Consider the following 21,987-nt stretch of genomic DNA (forward strand, 5'->3'; position numbering starts at 1 on the left):
TCTCGCGAGATATGAGTTCTTGATATTTTTTAGTTTATAATTTAAAAACGGAATAAGAATCTGAAAATCTAACAACATCATATTAAAGTTCGATAAATTCTGAAAAGAATGATACCAAACTTATATATGTATCAATCAATCAATCAATCAACATTTATTTATATAGCACATATTTATACAAAAAAATGTAGCGCAAAGTGCTTTACAAAATGAAGAATAGAAAAATAGAAGACACAATAAAAAATAAACATAAGTCAACATTAATTAACATAGAATAAGTAAGGTCCGATGGCCAGGGTGGACAGAAAAAACAAAAAAAAAAACTCCAAAGGCTGGAGAAAAAAAAAAAATTAAAACAAATATATAGGTTTCAATATAAGCCCAATTTAAAGCGTGACAAAAAAGTCACATAAAATCTTTGCACGAAATCGTTGCACTTTTAGGCTTAGGATTTATATATACTGTATATACAATATATATAGTGTGTGTGTGTGTGTGTGTATATATATATATATATATATATATATATATATATATATATATATATATATATATATATATAATAATATAATATATAGTGCTTGGGTGAAAGAACAGCAAGTCACCACTGGAAACTGTTGAGCCATAAAAGGTCATCCCCGTTTAATTACAACAAAATGATGTTCTTTAGAACAAACAAAAATTAGGGCCAGTATGTGTGCCAACAGAAAGCTTGTAAAAAAGATTGCTGTCACTTTATGTAATAACAAAATTCTTAGGAAGGACCTCCGGCCTGTCTTGGGTTCGGTGCAAGACTGTCCACTTTCTTCTATTAGCAGTAGGATTTATAGCTTGGGGACCTTGGGATTGTCCTCACTGGGCAACTTCTCTGTGCTGTGGTGGAAACAAGAGAGGAAAATGTTAGCACCATGTTTCAACTTGAAACGGATTGATTATTTATAGTCAATTTCAGTTACCTTGTAATTGGCACACAGAACAAAATATTGTTTTTTGCAGGCTAGTGATGGGCATTTCTATTCAGTTTACTGATTCAGTCCTTTTGAACTACCCATTTAAGTGAATCAGTTTGTTTTGTTAATTTAGAGGTTGCCGTATATGGGAAGTCCTGGGGGATTTCCATTCTGATCGCATCACAAATATATAGAATAACTAGCCATTCCCTGCAGCACTGCTCGCGTAGTAGTAAAACAGGACAAATATTAAAAATCGACAAACAAAAAGCTATCACTAGCTAAGCGGAGGCAAGTTATACTAGAAACAAAGAGGTAGACCGGCTCCCCACTCCTGACGTCACGCCTCCCCCTCTGTCTTGGATCAGCACAAATATATCGCTCCAGCAAACGGTAGTTCTTGTATTTGTCCTGCTAATGACACTAATGTAACACCTGTGCCAAGTGCCAGAATGGCTCCTTTGCCCTTTAATTGGCTCTTTTAGGTGGTTTGCTATTCTTTAAAAGACTGCTCACCATTGCAGGTTTGCCATTTGCATAGTCATGTCTGCCTCTCTCAGTGTTACACTCGCTTATACAATGTGGCTTGTCAGGACCGTTACAGTATTAAGAATTGAGAATTTTATCTCCAGTACAATGAATTGAAACGGTGTTAAAGCTCGTCTTTTATTAGAACAGGTCCACTTACCTGGTCATTGGGTTTATTTGTCTTTCTGTTAGGGGGGACCAAAATATTATTCACTGATTTTCACATTTGCAGGGGTCTTCTGCCTCTAATCTGTGCGAATGTGAAGGAGTTACCTGTATAATTAATTATATATAAATATATGATTGATTTTACATATTAATATATAGTTATATATTTAACATGGTAATTCATATGCCATTGTTGCCTTTCTGTACATAAACCATAACAACACATTTAAGATGCCCAATTTAACTACAAGACGGTTCTTTGTAGAATCAAGTGAACAAGAATTGTGCAATTCATAATGATTTGTCTGTAAATCAAATGAAGGAGAACCGTTCGAGTGGTTCTTGCGTAGTGATTCATCTGCGAATGTGGGACCTGAATGGACTGTCCTATCCCTACTGTGCTAGGGTCTGTGCCATGACCATCTTGGCAGGCGTCATTGTCATTTGGAGTGACTGATGAGCATTAGAGCTGTTTGGTGGGTTGCAAGGAGGGTTTACGGAAATTTCGCCTCTCACATTTCGCCTCCATGATATTTCTCCCCCACCCCGGTAACTTCTAATACCCACACCCAGACATTTTGAGTGTCGGAAGTTTCTAGAAAAAAATAAAGTGAATAATCATTCTCAGCATTCAAAACTGACTTTCCTAATTTAAACATTTTGGTAGCAAAATGATAAAAATGTTAGCAATAGTGCATCACTTAAATGAAATGCTCTGTAAACATATATACATTTTTATTTCAATTAAACGAATCCAAACGATTTTACAAAAATTAATTTCACATGCCGTTGCTCAAAAAACATACGTGAAATACAATTATGTACTAAATTAATATTAATTCTTTCTGCCATAGTGAAATTTTATTAGGTTGATTTTAGGTTTAGTCACAATGGAAAAATAACGTTTTCAGTGAGAAAGTAATACACGATGCGGTGAGTGGCGACGCAACAGTTTTGATATTGTGCCGTCTACGAGGTGTTGATGGTTCTTCAACACGGCCACCGACAATCAGGTGGCAAAAACTGTAAACGCACGTCTTGAAACGGCCACAGTGCTGGCAAAAAAAATGTGCGAATTCCAGTACAATCGTACAATACTAAATACACATAACACGGATTAAATTTTAAGTATAATACTCACCTTTTATGAAGGCAATCACGCATACTATTTTCAGTGCAACACGTTGATCTGTGAGTCGTATAAGAACGCTGTTTCAATGTTGGGTAAGGTTTATTACATTTTTAGTTGAAATTCTAGGTATGTACATAAGTATTGGGGCAAAATATAATGGTGGCGAAATGTGAGTTTGGGGGGGCTGAATATTACCAGGGGCAAAATGTGGGGGACAGCTTACCCGAACGCCTGCAAGGAGTCCTTTTACTGCTGATTGCCATTGTCTCTGCTGGCTCCTTCAGCACAAAGTTTGCCATTCACTTCCTAGATTGGTTGGGTGTGCCTTTCTTTAATCCGTAGTGTCTCCATCCATCATGGTCTCCACTTCCTTCAGCAGCTAAAGAAGGCAAGCCTACCTCTCCCATTCTCATCATATCTTGCAGGGACAGCGTACTGACCAGCTGCATCACTGCCTGGTTTGGGAAGTGCAGTGTGGTCAGATCCTACAACAGATAGTGCACCTGGCAGAAGAGATCACTGGGACCCTCTCTGCCCTCCATTAAAAACCTAATTTGTAAAACGTTGCATCAACGAAGCCCACAGAATTTTGAAATTTCACTCCCATCCTCCCCACAGTCTCTTTGTCCCACATCTGTCTGGTCGAAGGTGCTATAGCATCTGATCCAGTTCTGCCGGATTCTGCAGCAGCTTTCTACCCCTTGGCAGATCGGACTCTGACTTCTGTGCTGAAACCCGCCCTCAGACCTGCACCTAGTCGTTTATTTAGCACATTGTTACTAATGTTGTCTTTTATTATTAGTTGTTGTATTGTATATTTATTACTGTCTGTTTCAAATTCCTACTACCTTTTCACTTGCCTATTATTTATTAATCTGTTTATAGTACATTATAGTTCTTTACCTGTCTCGCCCTTGTCTTGCGTTTATGTATATGTTACACTGCGTCCCCAGTGGACGTTACTTCATGCCAGTGTATGCTGCAATGCCCTGTATGGGTGATATGACAGTAAAGCCACTTGAGTTGACTTATGTGCCAACTAATGAGCTGGCACCTCTTTTGAGGCAGCTAGGCCTGATACAGTAGTCGTCCTTGGGTCTGGCATGTTAAAACAGTCTCTCGCTGTGTCACAGAGGAGCATCCCTGTCGATAAACTATAAACGTTTAAATGCTTTTATTGTTTTATTTTTTTTCTCCTGCTGCATCCTTGGCTGGGTCGCTTTGACTTTTCTTGCATTCTGCAGTGATAATTACAGACTCACCAGCCTACTTTTGTTTGCAGAGCCGGTGGTGGGTGGCACCCCCCTGCTGAGCTGCCAGGGGAGGAGGAGAGTCTGACCCCGATTTGGACAGCTGTGTATTTAGAGAGCAGTGCTGGGTACTGTGGGGGTGAAGGTGGCACATGCGCCTGTTGTGATCAGGGTGATGAGTTTGCCTCGAGTTTCCTGCTTGTTACACTCGGGTTTACTTTCCAATGCACCCTGAACTAAGCAGGTCTACAAACGTCTAATACACCACCACGGCAGAGTGGCAGCAAAAACAACCGGAGTGTGGAGGACCAACACTACATGCCTACAGGGCACAGCACCAAAGAATTATTACCACCCCTAAAGGAAAAGTTGCACTTGCGTAATAATTCGTTATTATGTTGGACGCTTTGCACAGGTGGCGCAGTGGCAGTGCTGCTGCTTTGCAGTAAGGAGACTGTGGAAGATTGTGGGTTCGCTTCCTGGTTCCTCCCTGTGTGGATAGCGCTTTGAGCACTGAGATAATGTAATGTAATTATTATTATAACGGGGTAAAATGGAGGACAGGTTTTGGGGCGAGACACAGTCCTACCGAAAAGCAGATGAGGAGCTCACAGAAGGCCAGAGACCTCACTTCTAGTTTGCCTCTGAACTCCTGCATCTTCCCATCCCGATCACATAAGAACAGAGCTGCTACTGCTGGAGCCTCTTCATTTGGTCTTCATTCATTTTGCTTTAGCATTTTTGCTGTTAAATGGGGTTCTTGGGGGAAAGCCCAATACTTTTTGCTATTCTGTCTCATTTTCTTTTACAGTATAAATACAAAATTCATTTAATGTGTAGAAAATGTCGAGCGTCAGTAGGCTTTACAACCTGGGAACCAAGTTACCCGAGCTATTCTCTAACATTTCAGTAATTATTTACCTCTCTGGTGCTGATCTTTCTGATCATAAAATGGGTCATTACGATGCGAATTGACGAGAAGAATTCACAATTCATTGCAGAATTACAGTATTTGAAGTTTCCTCTAGAGGGCCTCTTTCTGTTGCATGATTTGGCCCAAAAACTTAGCAGCACATCGGCATCTCCTAACAGGCTTAACTCTCCAGTTTGGTATTTTTCTGTCCGGCCTTTTTACCACTAGACCGTCCTCAAGAAACTGTGACAGACAGACAGGCGCACATATCAAGATATCAATGTTTTTGGTGTCAGGGGACTGAGATCCGTTAAAAACCTGAAATCAAAATTTTTGATGAATCTAAAGCTTTTTGCTTCTTCCCCATAGATGATGGATTATGGTGGGGGAGTGTGTAAAGTAAACAGGTGACAATGTCAGAGATATGGGGTAACAACCTGGCAGTGTCGTTTAATATGAGGCACGTGTTTGCTGAAACAATGAGAAAAATAAGTGAATAATCAAAGAACCAACACTCCCGTGTTGTTACGGTGCTGTTTGTCGAGGAGAGATCTGACCTTTTAGAGAACAGATGCACCTCGAGTGCCAAGCAAGCAGGACTGGGAGCTGAGACATAGCAAGAGATCATTAATCTGTAAGAGAGAAAAGCCTAGCGCTAAAACCACAACATAATCTAAAATCCAAATCACAGATCAGAAGATAGTCTTTAGCCAAGGAAAACTTTCTGTAATCTTGTGATTTAGAGTCTTTGTTCCATCCTCAAAGTCTGATAATTTGGAAGACCCAGGAGTTGAACTTTATACACTACTAGCTGTCCCCTGTGGCTCTGCCCATATAGTAGTGAAACAGGACAAAGTTTAAAAATAAATAAAAAAAAATGTAATTCTGGCCAAGCAGAAGGTTGGTACACTCCGACGTTGAGCATTGGCACTGTATCTGATCGTGTTCATCTCTGACGGGAGAGCGTCCCACGCATGGTGAGAAAAGCACGTGGCTGTGATATCATCTGCCAGTCAGCATCTACCCTCTAAAACACATGTAGCTCTGATCTCCGTCTCTCACAAACATCAAACGTTACTCCTTAACAATCTGTAGATGATAATGACTGCTGAACAAACAGGTTTCGCTAGCTAAGATGAGGAAAGGTACGCTCCATCACGTGGCGAGAGGTAAAGCGACTCGAACAGAGGCTGCCATGTGAGTGAGGTGGGCCCACAGCCTCTCTTTCAGATTCACAGAAATAAATCGTTACTGCCATTGAACTATGATACTTAGCGCATTGAGAGAAGTCGCAAAATCAACCGGATTGTTCAAGTTATAGAAAAAAAAAAACGATAATTATGAGGAGGATAATTTTGATATTATAGAAATAACAGAAACCTGGCTAAATAATAAAGATGGGGATGAGTATAAAATAGAGGGATACACATTTTTAAGGAAGGGTAGACAGAACAGAAAAGAAGGTGGGGTTTGCTGTTTATGTCAACCAGAATTTAAATGCAAGTCTTCTTCAGTTGGGTGATGAGCTCCATCTTAGTGAGGACGTGTGGCTTCACCTGGGAAACGTTAGGGAAAGAGATCTTATTTTAGGTGGGTGTTATAGACCACCCGATGCAGACAGTGATTTCAATGCAAGTCTTTTTAGTAAAATTAGTTTACAGCGGGGACATTATAGTCTTGGGGGACTTTAACTGAGTTGAAAACACAGAAGGGAGGTTTTATTTTTCCACTTCCAAAATGACGTATTTGGTAAGTTTTTAGGCTTTTATTTTTTTCCAGTGGCACTCTGTGCCCCATAGGTTACATTATAAAACTCTAGAACTGGCTATGATTTTTTAAAAATGTATAATACTTGGGTGTTGTACCGTGTTAGCCATTATGAATGTAACGAGAAGTCAAGCAAAATGACCCCTTTTATTGGCTAGAAAATGCTCGACTTTGGAACACAATTTCGCGTGGCAAATGCCTGCGAAAAGCTTCTACATGAAAAATATCAAACGTATCCTTTAAGTGACGGGGGCAACTACCTTTTCACACAGTGTTGGTTGGTGTTGCATAACTTTACTGATTCAAACACCAAGTATAATTTGTTCTCTCAGGTGCCCTTTATCAAACCTGTAAGCAGGTGGTGGGTGGCCAGTGGGTCGAAGCTCTCCCGGATTGTGACTTAGTCAGACTTGCAACAGACCTTGGACCCCCAAAAAAGATTATTATTTAGACCATTGTTGCTGCTGATGGTTTGGTGTTTTGCTTCTCCTATTATGTGTTGTCAACTGGCCGCAGCTCAGTGTCAATATTAATTGACAGACATTTTTAGACTCTATTTACGTTATTCAGTTTGGATCTGCCATGTTTTACTGTATGTTTAAAAAAAATTGTATCTTTGCGTCCATGCATTATGTAGTTACTCATTTGTAAAGTTTGTAATTTTACTTGACCTGTGAATTTCTTTACCACACTCTGGGCCTACACTCAGAAAAGGGCACAGTACACAAATAAACTGAACTGAATTGAATTGAATGAAGAGGCTGTTGTCATCACCACTGTAAGGTGGGCACTAAAGTGGAGTGAGTGCTAGCATTGCTGTCTCCCTGCGTCGTCCTGTCTTGTTCAACCTGACCCTCGAAGCCGACAGCCCGGGCACCGGCATGAGGTGGCAGACTCTGGCTTGGTGACCCTCACTTGTCTTTTTTTGGAGCCGATCCTTCACAGTGTGCTCTGGGGTGTAAGACAGCCTAACATTGCATCCTTTCTCAATTACTGTAATTAAGGCTGAGTGCGCCCACCCTGCTGCTGAAGCTGTGCAGCTGCTGCCACTGTTAGTGTGCCAATGTATGGTAGGCTGTTTATCAGCCAATAGCACTTCCTGTTCAGAACTGAAGTGCCTCATGCCAGGTAACCCCATCTGACCTGCCCCCACACATAGCAGCTTGTAAGCTTTTAAGTAAAGAAAAAGAGGAGAGCAAAGTTTGGAGACCAGACAGAGGAAAGTAACGTTAACCTCATAGAAGGACAAACAGCAGGCAGTCGAGGGGGAAAAGATCGCAGGAGCTTAAAGGGCCAGAAGGTGTAAAACCAGCTGTAGCAGTTCTATAATCAAATTTCTTTGGCTTCAATTTTTTTAGTTTTACCATTTAAGCCAAATCATTTAATTTTAATAAAATAATAATAATAAAAAGTTAGGACATTTTTAGTAATCCTAACTCAAATTTCAATAATGCAAGTCCTGTTGGATGTTGAACTTTTTAGATGACAGCTTGTAGGAGCCAGTCGTCTATGAGGGGCTACATCTGCAGGAGATGCCAGCTGATCCAGCACCTCGAGCTCAGGGTCACCAAACTGGAGGAGGAGTTGGCTGGACATGTTGTAGTGGAGAATTGCGGAGTCTGACCCAGGTGTCCTTTAGAGAGATAATGTGGACCCCTTAGGTGGCGCAGGAGGTAGAGATAGGTGGGTCACAAGTCACAAGGGGTAAGGTAAAGGGCGTACACTGACCCGGGCATCAACCCTGGAACTGGAAGAGTCAAACCATTTTGAAGTCCTTGCAGAGCCGATCGTTGCCTCTGAAGATTCTAAGGCAGGGATGAGGAGCACCAACAGGTCACCTCAAAAACAGAGGGGTAGTGATATTTGGGGACTGAATCATTAGTGGGATCGAAGCACGGGTTTGCTCTCGGGACAGAGAGTCTTGTATCGTGTGTTGCCTTATGGGTGCACAGGTGGGAGACCTCCCTGAAAGGGTGGATTGGTTCTTGGCCAGAGCAGGGTGTGGATGCAGTTGTCATTGTCCATGTTGGAACAAGTGACATACATAAGGGTAGTCTGTCAGTTTTGCGATCCAAACTCAAAGAGTTAGGTGCCAGCTTGAGAAGCAGAACTGAGAAGGTAGTTCTGCCTGTGCCACACGCCAGTCCAGGAAAGCGTAGAAGAATTAACGCATGACTCAAATCTTGGTGCAGAGTAGAAGGGTATGGGTTTATTGGGTATTGGGACTCCTTTTGGAACAGATAGGACCTGTTCTGCTGCAGTGGGTTACATCTGAACCAGAGGGGCACCAATGTGTTTGGGAGGCGTATGAGTAAGTTAGTCGAGGATTGTTTAAAGTAGGGAATGGGTGGTGGAGGGGTCAGGGAATTTAGCACAGGCCAGGTTTAGAACATACGTGGAGGAGCAAACAACGGTGTAGAAATAAAAATGAGTAATTATATAAATACTAACCCAATCTTTAAACGTAGAAGGAGTGACACATTAAAAATAGGTTGCCTAAAAACCTTGCACTGCTCCATTCCATCTGAACCAGTGTGGTGCTGAGGTGTCACCCGTTGCATGGGTGCACTCGAGTCCTAATCTGGATCCTAAGTTGGTTTGTCGTGTGGTGGGTGTGCCTGCTGCTAACCTCCTCCTCCTCCTCCTCCTCCTCCTTAATGCTAGAAGTATTAAAAACTAGGTGACCCTCGCGACTCCACCCGCGTAGTCATGAAACAGGACAGTGAGGAGGGCCCTGCCCGGCTCCCTACTCCGCTTCCTCCTCCCCTCGGCCCGCAGCCTATGTCTCAGATTAGCGCAAATATATCACTCCGGCAAGCGAACTACTGCATGATGCTTAGCGCGATGAGAGAAGACGCAAAATCAACCGGAATGTTCACGCAAGTTATAGAGAAACACCTGATCTAAATCTGTGAAGTAGTTCCCTCGTGAAAGCGGACAGACAGGCAAACGTTGGATTTTCTATATAGAGAGATAAAGCAAGTGAGTTGGAGTTGTATGTAGTAGAGCATAATTATATTACCGGTAATGGCGCACTGCACGATGATGTGCAGTCAATACACTTGACTTGAGCATTCCTAGTGTTCCTCCTCTTTCTCTCTATGTTTACCATTCATTTGCTCAGCGGTTCATGCGCTTGCTCCTTCCTGAGCAGCTCTTCCTTTCTCAACAACAGCAACAACAACAACATTTATTTCTATAGCACATAGTCATACAAAAAATGTAGCTCAAAGTCAAAAGTCAAAGTGAACTTTATTGTCATCTCAACCATATACAAGTATACAGATAGACGAAATTGCGAAGCTCAGGGTCCACAGTGTAACAACATGATGTGCAAATAGTAAATTAAAAATAGAATACAAATTTAAAATTAAAACACAAACAAGACAAGACATTGTGCAAAGATAGGACAAACAAGTAGCAGCAATATCGATGTGTAAGATATGTAATATAATAAATAAATAATAAATAATAGATATAGATAATACAGAAATTATCAGTGTATGATAATAGTTGTTTAAGACGTGTGTAAACAATGACAGGTCAGAATGTTTCACAGCAGAAGGATATCAGGAGTGTCCAAATACTTAGAGGTCAGTATGAGATTTTCAGTTCTTTTCTACCTGCACGCTCATCTTTGCAGGACTGTGGTTTTCATGTATAAAAGTTCTGTTTTTAGAGGTGGTTGAGCCCATGTGGAAGGTCCCAGGGGGAAGCCTGGTGTTAAGGAGTCTAACAGCTTGGGGGTAAAAACTCTCCTGCAGCCTCGCAGATTTGGCTTTGATGCTGCGGTATCTTCTCTTGGATGGCAGAAGTGTGAAAAGTCCATGTGAGGGGTGTAAGGGGTCCTGCACAATGCTGCAGGCCTTGGGACACTGCGTTTGTAAAATATGTCCTGTAGTGAAGGGAGAGGCACCCCAATAATGTTCTCTGCTGTCTTCACTATCCTTTGCAGGCGCTTGCGGTCGGATATGTTGCAGTTGCCATACCAGACAGTGATGCAGCTGGTCAGGACACTCTCCATGGTGCCTCTGTAGAACATGGCGAGGATGGAAGGGGGAAGACATGCTTGCTTCAGCCGCCTCAGGAAGTGTAGTCTCTGCTGGGCTTTCTTGATTAGTGATGAGGTGTTATGTGTCCACGTAAGTTCCTCAGTTAAGTGCACACCGAGGAACTTGGTACTCCTAACAATCTCCACATCTAAACCGTTGATGCTGAGTGGGATGTGGGCAGGACGTGATTTTCTGAAGTCCACGATTATCTCTTTTGTCTTGTCGACATTGAGAGATAGATTGTTGTCTTCACACCATGCGGACAGCCATTTCACCTCATCTCTGTATGCTCTTTCATCATCCCTGCTTATCAGTCCCAGCACCGTCGTATCATCCGCAAACTTGATGATGTGGTTGGTGTTGTGCGTGGCGGTGCAGTCGTGAGTCAGCAGGGTGAACAGCAGTGGACTAAGCACGCAGCCCTGTGGAGCTCCAGTGCTCAGTGTGATGATGCTGGAAGTGTTGTGGCCCATCCGAACTGACTGGGGCCTCTCTGTCAAGAAGTCCAGGATCCAATTGCAGAGGGTGGTGTTCAGGCCCAACCTGCTCAGTTTTACAACCAGCTTTGGAGGGATGATTGTGTTGAAGGCAGAGCTAAAGTCTATGAATAGCATCCTGACATATGTGTCTTTTTTATCCAGATGTGTCAGGGAGAGGTGAAGGGCAGAGCATATGGCATCCTCAGTTGACCTGTTTGAGCGGTATGCAAACTGAAGAGGGTCAAGGGAGGCAGGGAGATTAGTCTTTATGTGTGACATGACTAACCTTTCCAAGCACTTCATTATGATTGGTGTGAGTGCAACTGGTCGGTAGTCATTCAGGCATGTCACATAATGTCACATAATAAAGAATAGAAGAATAAAAGACACAGTAAGAACATAAAATAAGTCAACATTAATTAACATAGAATAAGAGTAAGGTCCGATGGCCAGGGTGGACAGAAAAAACAAAAAAAAAAAACTCCATGGAGAAAAAAATAAAATCTGTAGGGATTCCAGACCACGAGACCACCTGACCAGTCCCCTCTGGGCAATCTACCTCACATAAATGAAACAGTCCTCTTTGGATTTAGGGTTCTCACAGAAGGATTTCATGATGATGGTCATGTAGACTTCTGGCTTTTAGTCCATCACTGTTGGAGCATCAGGATGCTTTGAGTAGGTGGTGGTGGCGCAGGCCATCCTAGCCACCCGCTTCTTCTCTTTTGTCGGCATCTTCTCACGTTAAAACTGATTATGTCAGTGTTTATGTTGGCAATTACCGAGTACGTTTTCTTTAATTTTTTACTTAAGCAGGCACTTAAGTCTTCAGTCTGCCTCAAGAATGATTTAAGATATGAAGAGGTAGAGGAAGGTGGGAGGGGTGAGAACGGCGCCCGTACGCATGCACCACATGACCGCCCTGCTGGCCGCTGCGGAGAGTTGATTCTATAATAAAATAAAATAAAAATAAAAAGAGGATTAACCTTGGAGGTCACTCATCACCCCGAAAGCGGATAGTAGACGTGACGTAGTACATGTGTACCAAATTTCAGGTCAACAGGCCAAACGGTTTATGAGCTACAGGTGATTTAAAATCCTGGACAGACAAACGAACAGCCACGGTAGCGTATTATATAAGAAGATAACAGTAACAGAAACCTGGCTAAATATAAAAGATGGGGAAGAGTATAAAATAGAGGGATACACGTTTTGTAGGAAGGATAGACAGAACAGAAAAGGATGTGGGGTTGCTGTTTATGTCAAACAGAATTTAAATGCAAGTCCTCTTCAGTTGGGTGATGAGCCCCATCTTAGTGAGGACGTGTGGCTTCACCTGGGAAACGTTAGGGAAAGAGATCTTATTTTAGGTGGGTGTTATAGGCCGCCCGATGCAGACAGTAATTTCAATTCAAGTCTTTTTAGTAAAATTAAAAAGGCAAGTTTACAGGGGGAACTGTCCAAATATTATCTGGAATAACCTTGCAAATGGTGGAGCACAAGTTTATACAAATAATCAGTGACTGTTTTTTAACACGGCATATTAAAGCACCAACGCAGGGTGAGGCCTGTCTGGATTTAGTGTTTTGTAATAATCAGGATAGAATTGAGAGTGTAGAGGTGATTGGACCGCTGGAGTCGAGTGACAATAATATAATACAATTCTCAGTGTTTTGGAAGAGTGTAGATGCAAAGACTAAAACTTTTAAGTTTGGTAGAGCAAATTTTGAGCAAATGCACCAAAGTCAAAGGAGGACAGACTGGAATAAGCTTTTATGTCTGGAGACAGTGAGGAGCAGTAGAACAGATTTAAAAATGTTTTACATGTAAAGCAGGACAGATACATACCTAAATTTGAAATCAGTAGGAAATGTAACTCTTTCAGGGCAGGCGTCGACTTAGAGGGTTGAGGCAGACGTCGACATTAGTCAACATCCTGGGGTAGAGGGCGGTAATCAGTTTGACTCTCTTTGCTAGTAGTATGCTGCTTGCAGAATGTGTTACACTGGTGCCACTGTTTTAGCCGTTTGTTGCTGCATACTGTGACCGCTGATGCTGGCTACGCAAAGACAGCTGGGAAGTCAGAAGATCAAAGGTCCACCTCATGTGAAGGATTCAGGAGTCGTAGTGAACTCGACACTATCAACACCAGGCAGTGTTCAGAAGCCATTAGGAAGGCTAACTGAATGTCAGGTTATATAGCGCCTTGATGTGTGGAGTACAAGTCACAGGATGTTCTGCTCAAGCTTTATAACTCACTGGTGAGGCCTCATCTGGAGTCCTGTGTGCAATTTGGGTCTCCAGGGTACAAAAAGGACATAACAGCACAAGAGAAGGTCCAGAGAAGAGCAACTGGGCTGATTCAGAGGCTACAGGGGATGAGTTATGAGGAAAGATTAAAAGAGCTGAGCCGTTACAGTTCAAGTAAAACAAAATTAAGAGGTGACCTGAGTGAAGTGTTTAAAATTATAAAGGGAGTTAGTCTTGTGGATCAAGACTGTTATTTTAAAATGAATTCATCGAGAACACGGGACACAGTTGGAAACTTGAAGATAAATTTTGTGCAAAGATTTTCTTTACACAAAGAACCACAGACACTTGGAATAAGCGACCGAATAAAGTAGTGTGACAGACCGTAAGACTTTCAAAACTGTTTTTTTGGAAGAAATAAGTGGATAGGGCTGGCAGGCATTGTTGGGCTGTATGGCCTGTTCTCGTCTCGATTGTTCTAATACACTAACAGGAATGGGCACAGTTCTTCTCTCTTCTAAGTGACTGTCATCAAATGGCCCTGCTGAGGCTGATCTCTTTACACTGTGTGATTCATTTCCTTTTGTCTCTTCTTGCAGCTGTCGGACGAGCAACAGGAAAAGCCTCATCGTGACATCAAGTACCTCACCTACTCTGCCCAGGCCACACTCTCCACTTCATGGACATACAGGTAGGCATGGCTGCCCCTCGTTCATTCCATTTTATGCTCTTTTATGTGCTGCTTTATTTGAACTGGTTTGGTCTCCCTTCGTTTTTGGACTGGTTGTGACACTGACTAGGAAGCAGTTCTTGTGTTCTGGGCAGTGGTCAGGTAATTCAGTTTACTACTGAGGTGGCTTGGATGGATTATGGGCAGCTCTGGGTTGATTGACTATACAGGTGAATTAATTACATTGACTGATTGAAAGCACATGTCAGAGGAGCAGGGAAGTATGGGTAGAAATTTATGTCAGGGGTTAGGTGGTGCCATTGGCTGATGGCAGTGGTTAGATGGTACCATGTGCATGACCCATTGATATATAACGGATCCTGCCAGTTCAATTTGCTTAAAGTCAATGGCTTTTGGCTCAGAACACGTTCATAGATTTAGCAATAGTAACAAGGGAATGGTAAGTTTATAGATTGTTGCCTGCAAGCAAGTTGGAAACATCCTCACGGCAATTATAGAGGTAAGGACACGGGCGCCAGCACCACAAGGAGCATTATTCTTAACAGCCTCTGTCCTTCGTGCCTTCAGCTTCCAGTCACAAACATGTTGGCCCCGAAGGCCTCATCTCTTCCGCCCACCACATAATGTTTATGTCCTGGAGAGACAAAAGTCAGAGGCCTGATTTGAGTCCAAAGAGGATTTGTGGCTGGACTTGGCAAAGGCTGTTTACTGTCACAATCAACATGACACCTCACCGATCCTGTTTAGTTTAGCAAAGAAGAATGGGAAGAAATTGCAGAGCTGATAGAGGGAGAGAAACTTGAGCACACAGACTGAAAGCTGTCATGGCTACCATCTACTAAATACAAACTTGAAGGGGGTGAATACGTACACTTTATAACAAGTATGTTGTGTTCTGTACTTGTAATTAGTTTATACTGCTTTTTTCACTTTCACATTAAAGAGTCTTTTTCTGTTGATCAATGTCAAAAATGCCAAGTTAAATCCACTGTGACTCAATGTTGTATAGCAAGAAAATGTGGAAACGTTCAAGGAGTTGATACTTTTTGTAAGTACCGTATATCAATATTGTATGGCCAAAACCCAATGGACACCTGGCCATCACACCTATATGGGCTTGTTGGACATCCCATTCAAAACTTGTCATGACTAGGAGTCCCAATGCACACAAGTTACAACAGTGCTTCCAAAAAAAGCTCACTATAGAGGAAATCCCATCAGAAACCCCAGCTCGATGCATAAAAGGCCTTGTAGAATCTTTCTAAAAGAATAACTTTATTCTTCACAAAAACACAGCATGAAGTTATGGGAAAGAGTAGTGGAAGCTCAGTTAAGAAGTGAGGTGATGATTAGTGAGCAGCAGGATGGTTCAATGCCAAGAAAGAGCACCACAGATGAGATGTTTGCTCTGAGGATGTTGATGGAGAAGTTTAGAGAAGGCCAGAAGGAGTTGCATTGCGTCTTTGTGGACCTGGAGAAAGCAAATGACAGGTTGACTAAGAGGAGCTGTGGTATTGTATGAGGAAGTCGGGAGTGGCAGAGAAGTACACAAGAGTTGTGCAGGATATGTACGAGGGAAGTGTGACCGTGGTGAGGTCTGCAGTAGGAGTGACGGAGATGGCATTACATCAGGGATCGGCTCGGAGGCCTTTCTTATTTGCAATGGTGATGGACAGGTTGACAGACGAGATTAGACAGGTGTCCTCGTGGACTGTGATGTTTGCTGATGACATTGTGATCTATAGCGATAGTAGGGAGCAGTTTGAAGAGACCCTGGAAAGGTGGAGATATGAGGGGAGAGGAATGAAGGTCAGTAGGACCATCAAGACTGAATACATGTGTGTGAATGAGAGGGAGGTCAAAGGATTGGTGATGATGAGGGAGTAGAGTTGGTGAAGGTTGATGAGTTTAAATACTTGGGATCAACAGTACAGAGTAACGAGGATTGTGGGAGAGAAGTGAAGAAGAGAGTGCAGGCAGGGTGGAATGGGTGGAGAAGAGCGTCAGGAGTGATTTGTGACAGACGGGTATCAGCAAGAGTGAAAGGGAAGGTCTGCAGGACGGCAGTGAGAACAGCTATGTTATATGGGCTGGAGACTGTGGCAGAGTTAAAGATGCTAAGATTTGCATTGGGTATGATGAGGATGGACAGGATTAGAAATGTGGACATTAGAGGGTCAGCTCAAGTTGGACAGTTGGGAGACAAAGTCAGAGAAGTGAGATTGTGTTGGTTTGGACATGTGCAGAGGAGAGATGAAGGGTATACTGGGAGAAGGATGCTAAGGATAGAGCTACCAGGAAAGAGGAGAAGAGGATGGCCTAAGAGAAGGTTTATGGATGTGGTGAGAGAGGACATGCAGGTGATGGGTGTGACTGAGCAAGATGGAGAGGACAGAAAGTTATGGAAGAAGATGATCCGCTGTGGCGACCCCTAACGGGAGTAGCCAAAAGAAGAAGATTCTTCACCAAAACTGCTGTGTAATGTGGTGAAGCTCTGATGAGCTCAACATTACACGGCTTTGAGTTTGATTTTATGCACCTTTTAACAATGGGTGTGCTGGAAACACCTGAACTCAGTGATTTGAATGGGGGGTCAACATACTTGGCCATATAGTGTATAAGATGTAGAGGGCTTTATCCATCTTTATATACCACACTTTCTGTGTTCAGAGTCGCAGGACGCTGAGCCTATCCTGGCATGGCACAGTGAGGAACAGTTGACCAATTTATAGTCTCCAGTCAGCTTCTTTAGGATGTTAGAGGAAAGTGGGATTAGCTCGAGGAGACACTTTATTCTTTTTTTTGTGAATAACTGTGTTAGTATATAAGCTGTCCTTTCACTTCAAGGTTTCTGATTTTCACTTGAAGGTTTAACTCCCCAAGTTTCAATTATGCCGTTTTGCAAGCTTTAAGGGCGATTTAACAGAATGAAGGTGTTGGACGCTTCTGTGCGGAAACTGTCAATGTTTATATAGACAAATGCTGAATTTGCACAATTGCCTGTTTTTCAGTAGTTAATGAATTCAGGCCTTTAGCTTTCACTTCTGCACTGTCAAATTGCTCTTTGGGAATTGTTATTTATATTTCTGTAATGTTAGAGATCTGTAGCTAGGAGGAAAATCAGAATAATTGGGTTGTTCCTGCCTTGCACCCTATGCTTTCTGAGATTAGACTCCAGCTTCTCCGCAGCCCCGCTCAGAATACAGCAGGTTTAGGAAATGAATCAATGGATGGATATTTGTTTCTCCATCTACTTGCATATCCTTTGTCCCCAAACCTTTATTGTGTTAATATATTTTGAACCTAAACAACCTCACTGCCATGATGGACTGGCGTCCCATCCAGGGACTTGCATCTGATGCTGCCATGATAGGCACTCACTCGTCCATGCCAGTTGTCAATTTGAGGACATTAGGTTTTGATTTACCTAAACCTTCTGTAGTACTAGGTTGTTGTACCGTGTTAGCCATTATGAATGTAGAGAAGAGCCAAGCAAAATGACACCTTTTATTGGCTAACTAAAAAGATTACAGTATGCAAGCTTTCAAGGCAACTCAGGCCCCTTCTTCAGGCAAGATGTAATGAAGGGGCCTGAGTTGCTTAAACTGCATACTATCTTTAGTTAGCCAATAAAAGGTGTCATTTTGCTTGGCTTTTCCCTAAACCTTCTGAAATACACAGAGCTGGGAATTTTTTATACCTGATAAAAATACTCTTAGAGTCTGTACTGAAGTGGGAGAGAAAAATCAGTTTATGGGTTACATTTTCCCAACTGCACATTTTGGGTTTTAATTGGCATTGAAAATGTCTACAACTTGAAAAGATTACTACAAGCACCAGGGTCATTTTTTACATTTAAAAGTTTAAAAATATTTTGTAGCGGGGCTACTTAGTAGTAGTATGTTCTGAGTGTGTTTCGTTTTACATCGTCCCGTTTACTGTCCGTTATGTGTGCGTCAGTGAATGTTGTCCCCGTAAGTGCAGAGGGGAAGGAAGATGGAAAGAGGAAACCGCAGCCCCAAGATGGAAATCACCTGTTTACACACCAGTTACATGCGGGACATTTTACATTTAAAAAAGAAAACGAAAAGAAGACAATTTATCCATCCATCTACAAACTCCTCGCTGCTTTTCATTGCTTTATTCCACTGCCTGCTTTTTCATCTGCCGATCATTCATCACGACAGCCAGAGCCGAGAAACCCCGGGGTTGAAGTCATTCCAACCATTGCCAGGACGTTTACGGTGAGGTTGTTTTGTTGTCGGAGGAAGCACAATAACACCACAACCAGTTTCTATTCCGCCTGACTTTATTTTGGGACACATTTTTTTACCACATTTTCAACTGCCTTGTTTTTCAGATCTGTGTCTGTTTTTGTGTGGTGTGCTTTTGTTAATTGTGTGGGGGCGAAGGAAGGTTTATTGTAAATATTTGTGTTATTATCTATATGCTCGCAAAATACCCGCGCTTCACAGCGGAGAAGTAGTGTGTTAAAGGAGTTATGAAAATGAAAAGGAAACATTTAAAAAATAACGTAACATGATGGTCAGTGTAATTGTTTTGTGAGTGTTATAAGTGTTGCTGTAATCAAGGATTTGATTATCATTATTTCTTTCAATCAAGTTCGTATTTGGAGGATGTGTTGTGTTCAAGTTACATTCCGTGTTTGTCAACCGTTGTAAAGATAACAGGTTTCATTCATCGAAGTGTTCTCTACCCAAATCGGTACTCGTGAATCTAAGATTTTTAACAGGCATTTCCAATATAAAGTTGTGGATTTACCTGCGAGTATTTAGCGGTAGCGTCTCTATGAACTTAATTTAACCTTTTCCTGTCCTGCAAAGTCAGCTCACGTGAGCCGCTCAGAGTACATGCATTGAAACTTCTCAGCTGTGCTTGTGCTATCTCGTGATGTCCATGGCTTTATTTAATGTTAGCTCAAACCTGGCACTTAAAAGTTGTATCTCGCGAATATCGTATTCGTCTTAGGCATGACAAACACCAGCGTGTCTATGAACCTAATTTAAAGTTAAGCTTTACAACCTGCTTTCCTGTTTGTTTGCATAAGCACAGTCCTTCACCAGCAATTTAAACTCCGTTACATCAATTTTAACTCTGTTACAAAGTGATCAAAAGTCTTGTTAATACCCTGCGTCTTCTCATTAAACTTGTATCTCGCGAATATCGTATTCGTCGTGGGCATGACAAACATCAGCGGCAGCGTGTCTATGAACTTAATTTAAACTTTAGGTTTACACCGTGTGCTTTGTTATGAATATGCTTGTATGCGTCACTCGCTTCATATTCTTTTGCTGCCTTCTCAATTGTGAAATGAGTTTTTTGAACAGGTTTCATTCATCAAAGTGATCACTACCCAATCGGTACTCGTGAATCTAAAATGTTTAACAGGCACTCCCGGTATTAAGTTGTGGATTTGCCTGTGAATATTTAGCGGCAGCGTGTCTATGAACGTAATTTAAACTTAAGCTTTACACTTTGCTTTCCTATTGATATGTCTACAAAGGCTTGTTCAGCGTCAGAGGGTTTCCGCAGTAGCTGCACTTATGAATGTGCTAAGCACAGTCCTTCACCCGTGAATATGTAGCGGCAGCGTGTCTCCCTGACCATCTCATCTTCGTTTGCATAAGCACAGTCCTTCACCCGTGAATATTTACCTTATATGGGCAGGCACTCAATTACGTGGGGCGTGATGATGCGGGACGCAACTCCGCCTCACACGGCGACCGAGCTGCAGGCTATGACCGTATGTATATATGGACGAAAGTAGGTTCCAGTTATGACAGTTACACGTAGAATTTCGAAATGAAACCTGCATAACTTTTGTAAGTAAGCTGTAAGGAATAAGCCTGCCAAATTTCAGCCTTCTACCTACACAGGAATTAGTGATGAGTGAGTGAGTCAGTGAGGGTTTTGCCTTTTATTAGTATAGATATATAATACACTGATCGCAAGCAAGACAGAGCCCCGCCCGCCAACTCCAACCCTCCTACCACGTCATTTGGTACGCACGACAGAGCCACGCACGCCAACTGTAACCGTCCTCCCGAGTCCAGTGTCGCTCTTGAGGCACGCAACAACTCACCAAACACAGCCTCAATCGCTTTCGTCTGTGCAAAAGTCCACATGCACCTCTGAGCCACGTTGACTTTACACCGCACGCAAGACAGAGAGCCACGATCGCCAACTCACAGAGCCCTGCCCGCCAACTCTAACTAAGGGCAAGCAAGACAGAGAGCCACGCCCGCCAACTATAAGACCATGGGATACGCACGCATTTAGTGTATACATGGATATAAATAATTGCATGTAAACGATTCGCCAAAATCTGTTGTAAGCGATACCGTTTAAAACGTTATTGTTTTTTCATCAGAAAACCCGGTTTCCACGTCTACCTGTATTAGTTTAAATGGCACTTTTACCACTCGCAATATGGCGGACGCGCTGACTCATTGTGTCGACTGGGTATCACAGTGAATGCGGCGTCTATCTATATATGTCTATGTTTTCCGTAGCCTGCTACAGGAAGGTACTCTCTTTCTCGACCATTGGCATTGGTTTCGCTCCTTGCTATTTTCGTTATACTGCGACGGTGGTTTCCTTAGTCTTTGTTATACTGAATTCCTTTCTCGTCGTTTTCCATTCCTATTCTTACACCGCCGTATGCTATGGTGGGCTTCGGCTAGTATGTATTAATTAGTCACCGGTGTTTTGGGGATAAGTGGTCATTTACGCACCCATATTCATATTTATTATTGAATGTTTTTCTGTCTTTCATTTTATAATTATTCATTTGACATATCCGTTTACTGTCTCTGGTTATTTCATCGTGTCGGGAAAATAAGACATCTTGTAAGGAGTACGGCTTTTTATTAGAGCAAGAAACCTCCGGTATTCCAAGTCATAGTCTTGGTAGCGTAATGGCCGGACTGGGCAAGCGGTCGGCCGTTACAATTCAGTATTTTATATGAGTGATTCTTTTCATTAATTTGCTGTACTGTTTCCCTGTTGTCTAATAGGCCGCCCAGGTCATGTGATACAGCTGTGTTCTTCCTTGTCCTAGTCAGGTGATGTGTTTGTCTCTCTCCTTGCTTGTTTGACAACAGGGGGCAGTTTTGTTTCCTTTCTATATTGTTGTGGACTTTCCTCTGCTAGTTTGGTTCACCTGCACTACGTAGCTGTAGTTAACTATGGTGTGAGTGGGAATGCTACTGTAGATACACCTGCTTCATAATGTCCCATGTGTAAAACAGAACGTTCACGTGGATGGCCTCCTTAAACAAATTAATACTTCTGTATTGCTGCTTTATAGCGCCCCATGTGAACTGCTTTAGTTAAATATGGACAGCCACCTCAGGCAGATTATAGGTCCCCACAGGTATGACTTTGTCCGCATGTGGACAGCTGCCTCAAAAAAGAGACTCACTGCATTTACATTTTCATTTATTGACTTAGCAGGTGGTTTTATCCAAAGCGACTTACAAAAGAGGTCAACGTAATCGAGTAGACATCACTCTGTGGACTCTTGTTTGTAAACAGGTGCTTCACAGGACTAGATTACAACATTGGACGTCACAAGTGAGGAGCTCTAAATCAAAGTGAGTTACTCTTGTCTTTATTACTAAGAACCTCACATCAAAGGCCCATAATCTGAAAATTGGTCCGGAGCGCCGTACAATGGCTGATCCCCCCAAAGGTCATGCGAAAAGACAATTTCCCCTCGGGGATAACCATGGAATATCAAAGAAATGAAATCAAAGCCGTTGTCAGTAAGGTTTACATTTTCACA

General features: G+C 42.3%; 1 protein-coding gene across 5 annotated transcripts in view; it reads left to right on the top strand.

Annotated features, from left to right (window-relative positions):
• The window catches only part of mast2 (microtubule associated serine/threonine kinase 2), a 457,031-nt gene that overhangs the window by 282,344 nt on the left and 152,700 nt on the right, over positions 1 to 21,987 (top strand). For all 5 annotated transcript variants that reach the window (XM_039735193.1, XM_039735194.1, XM_039735196.1 and 2 more), the window contains one exon: positions 14,089 to 14,180. In XM_039735193.1, coding sequence (XP_039591127.1) covers positions 14,089 to 14,180 — 92 coding nt within the window. The remainder of the gene's footprint in view (positions 1 to 14,088; positions 14,181 to 21,987) is intronic.

Source organism: Polypterus senegalus, chromosome 14 (genome assembly GCF_016835505.1).
Source record: "Polypterus senegalus isolate Bchr_013 chromosome 14, ASM1683550v1, whole genome shotgun sequence".
NCBI lineage: Eukaryota > Metazoa > Chordata > Cladistia > Polypteriformes > Polypteridae > Polypterus > Polypterus senegalus.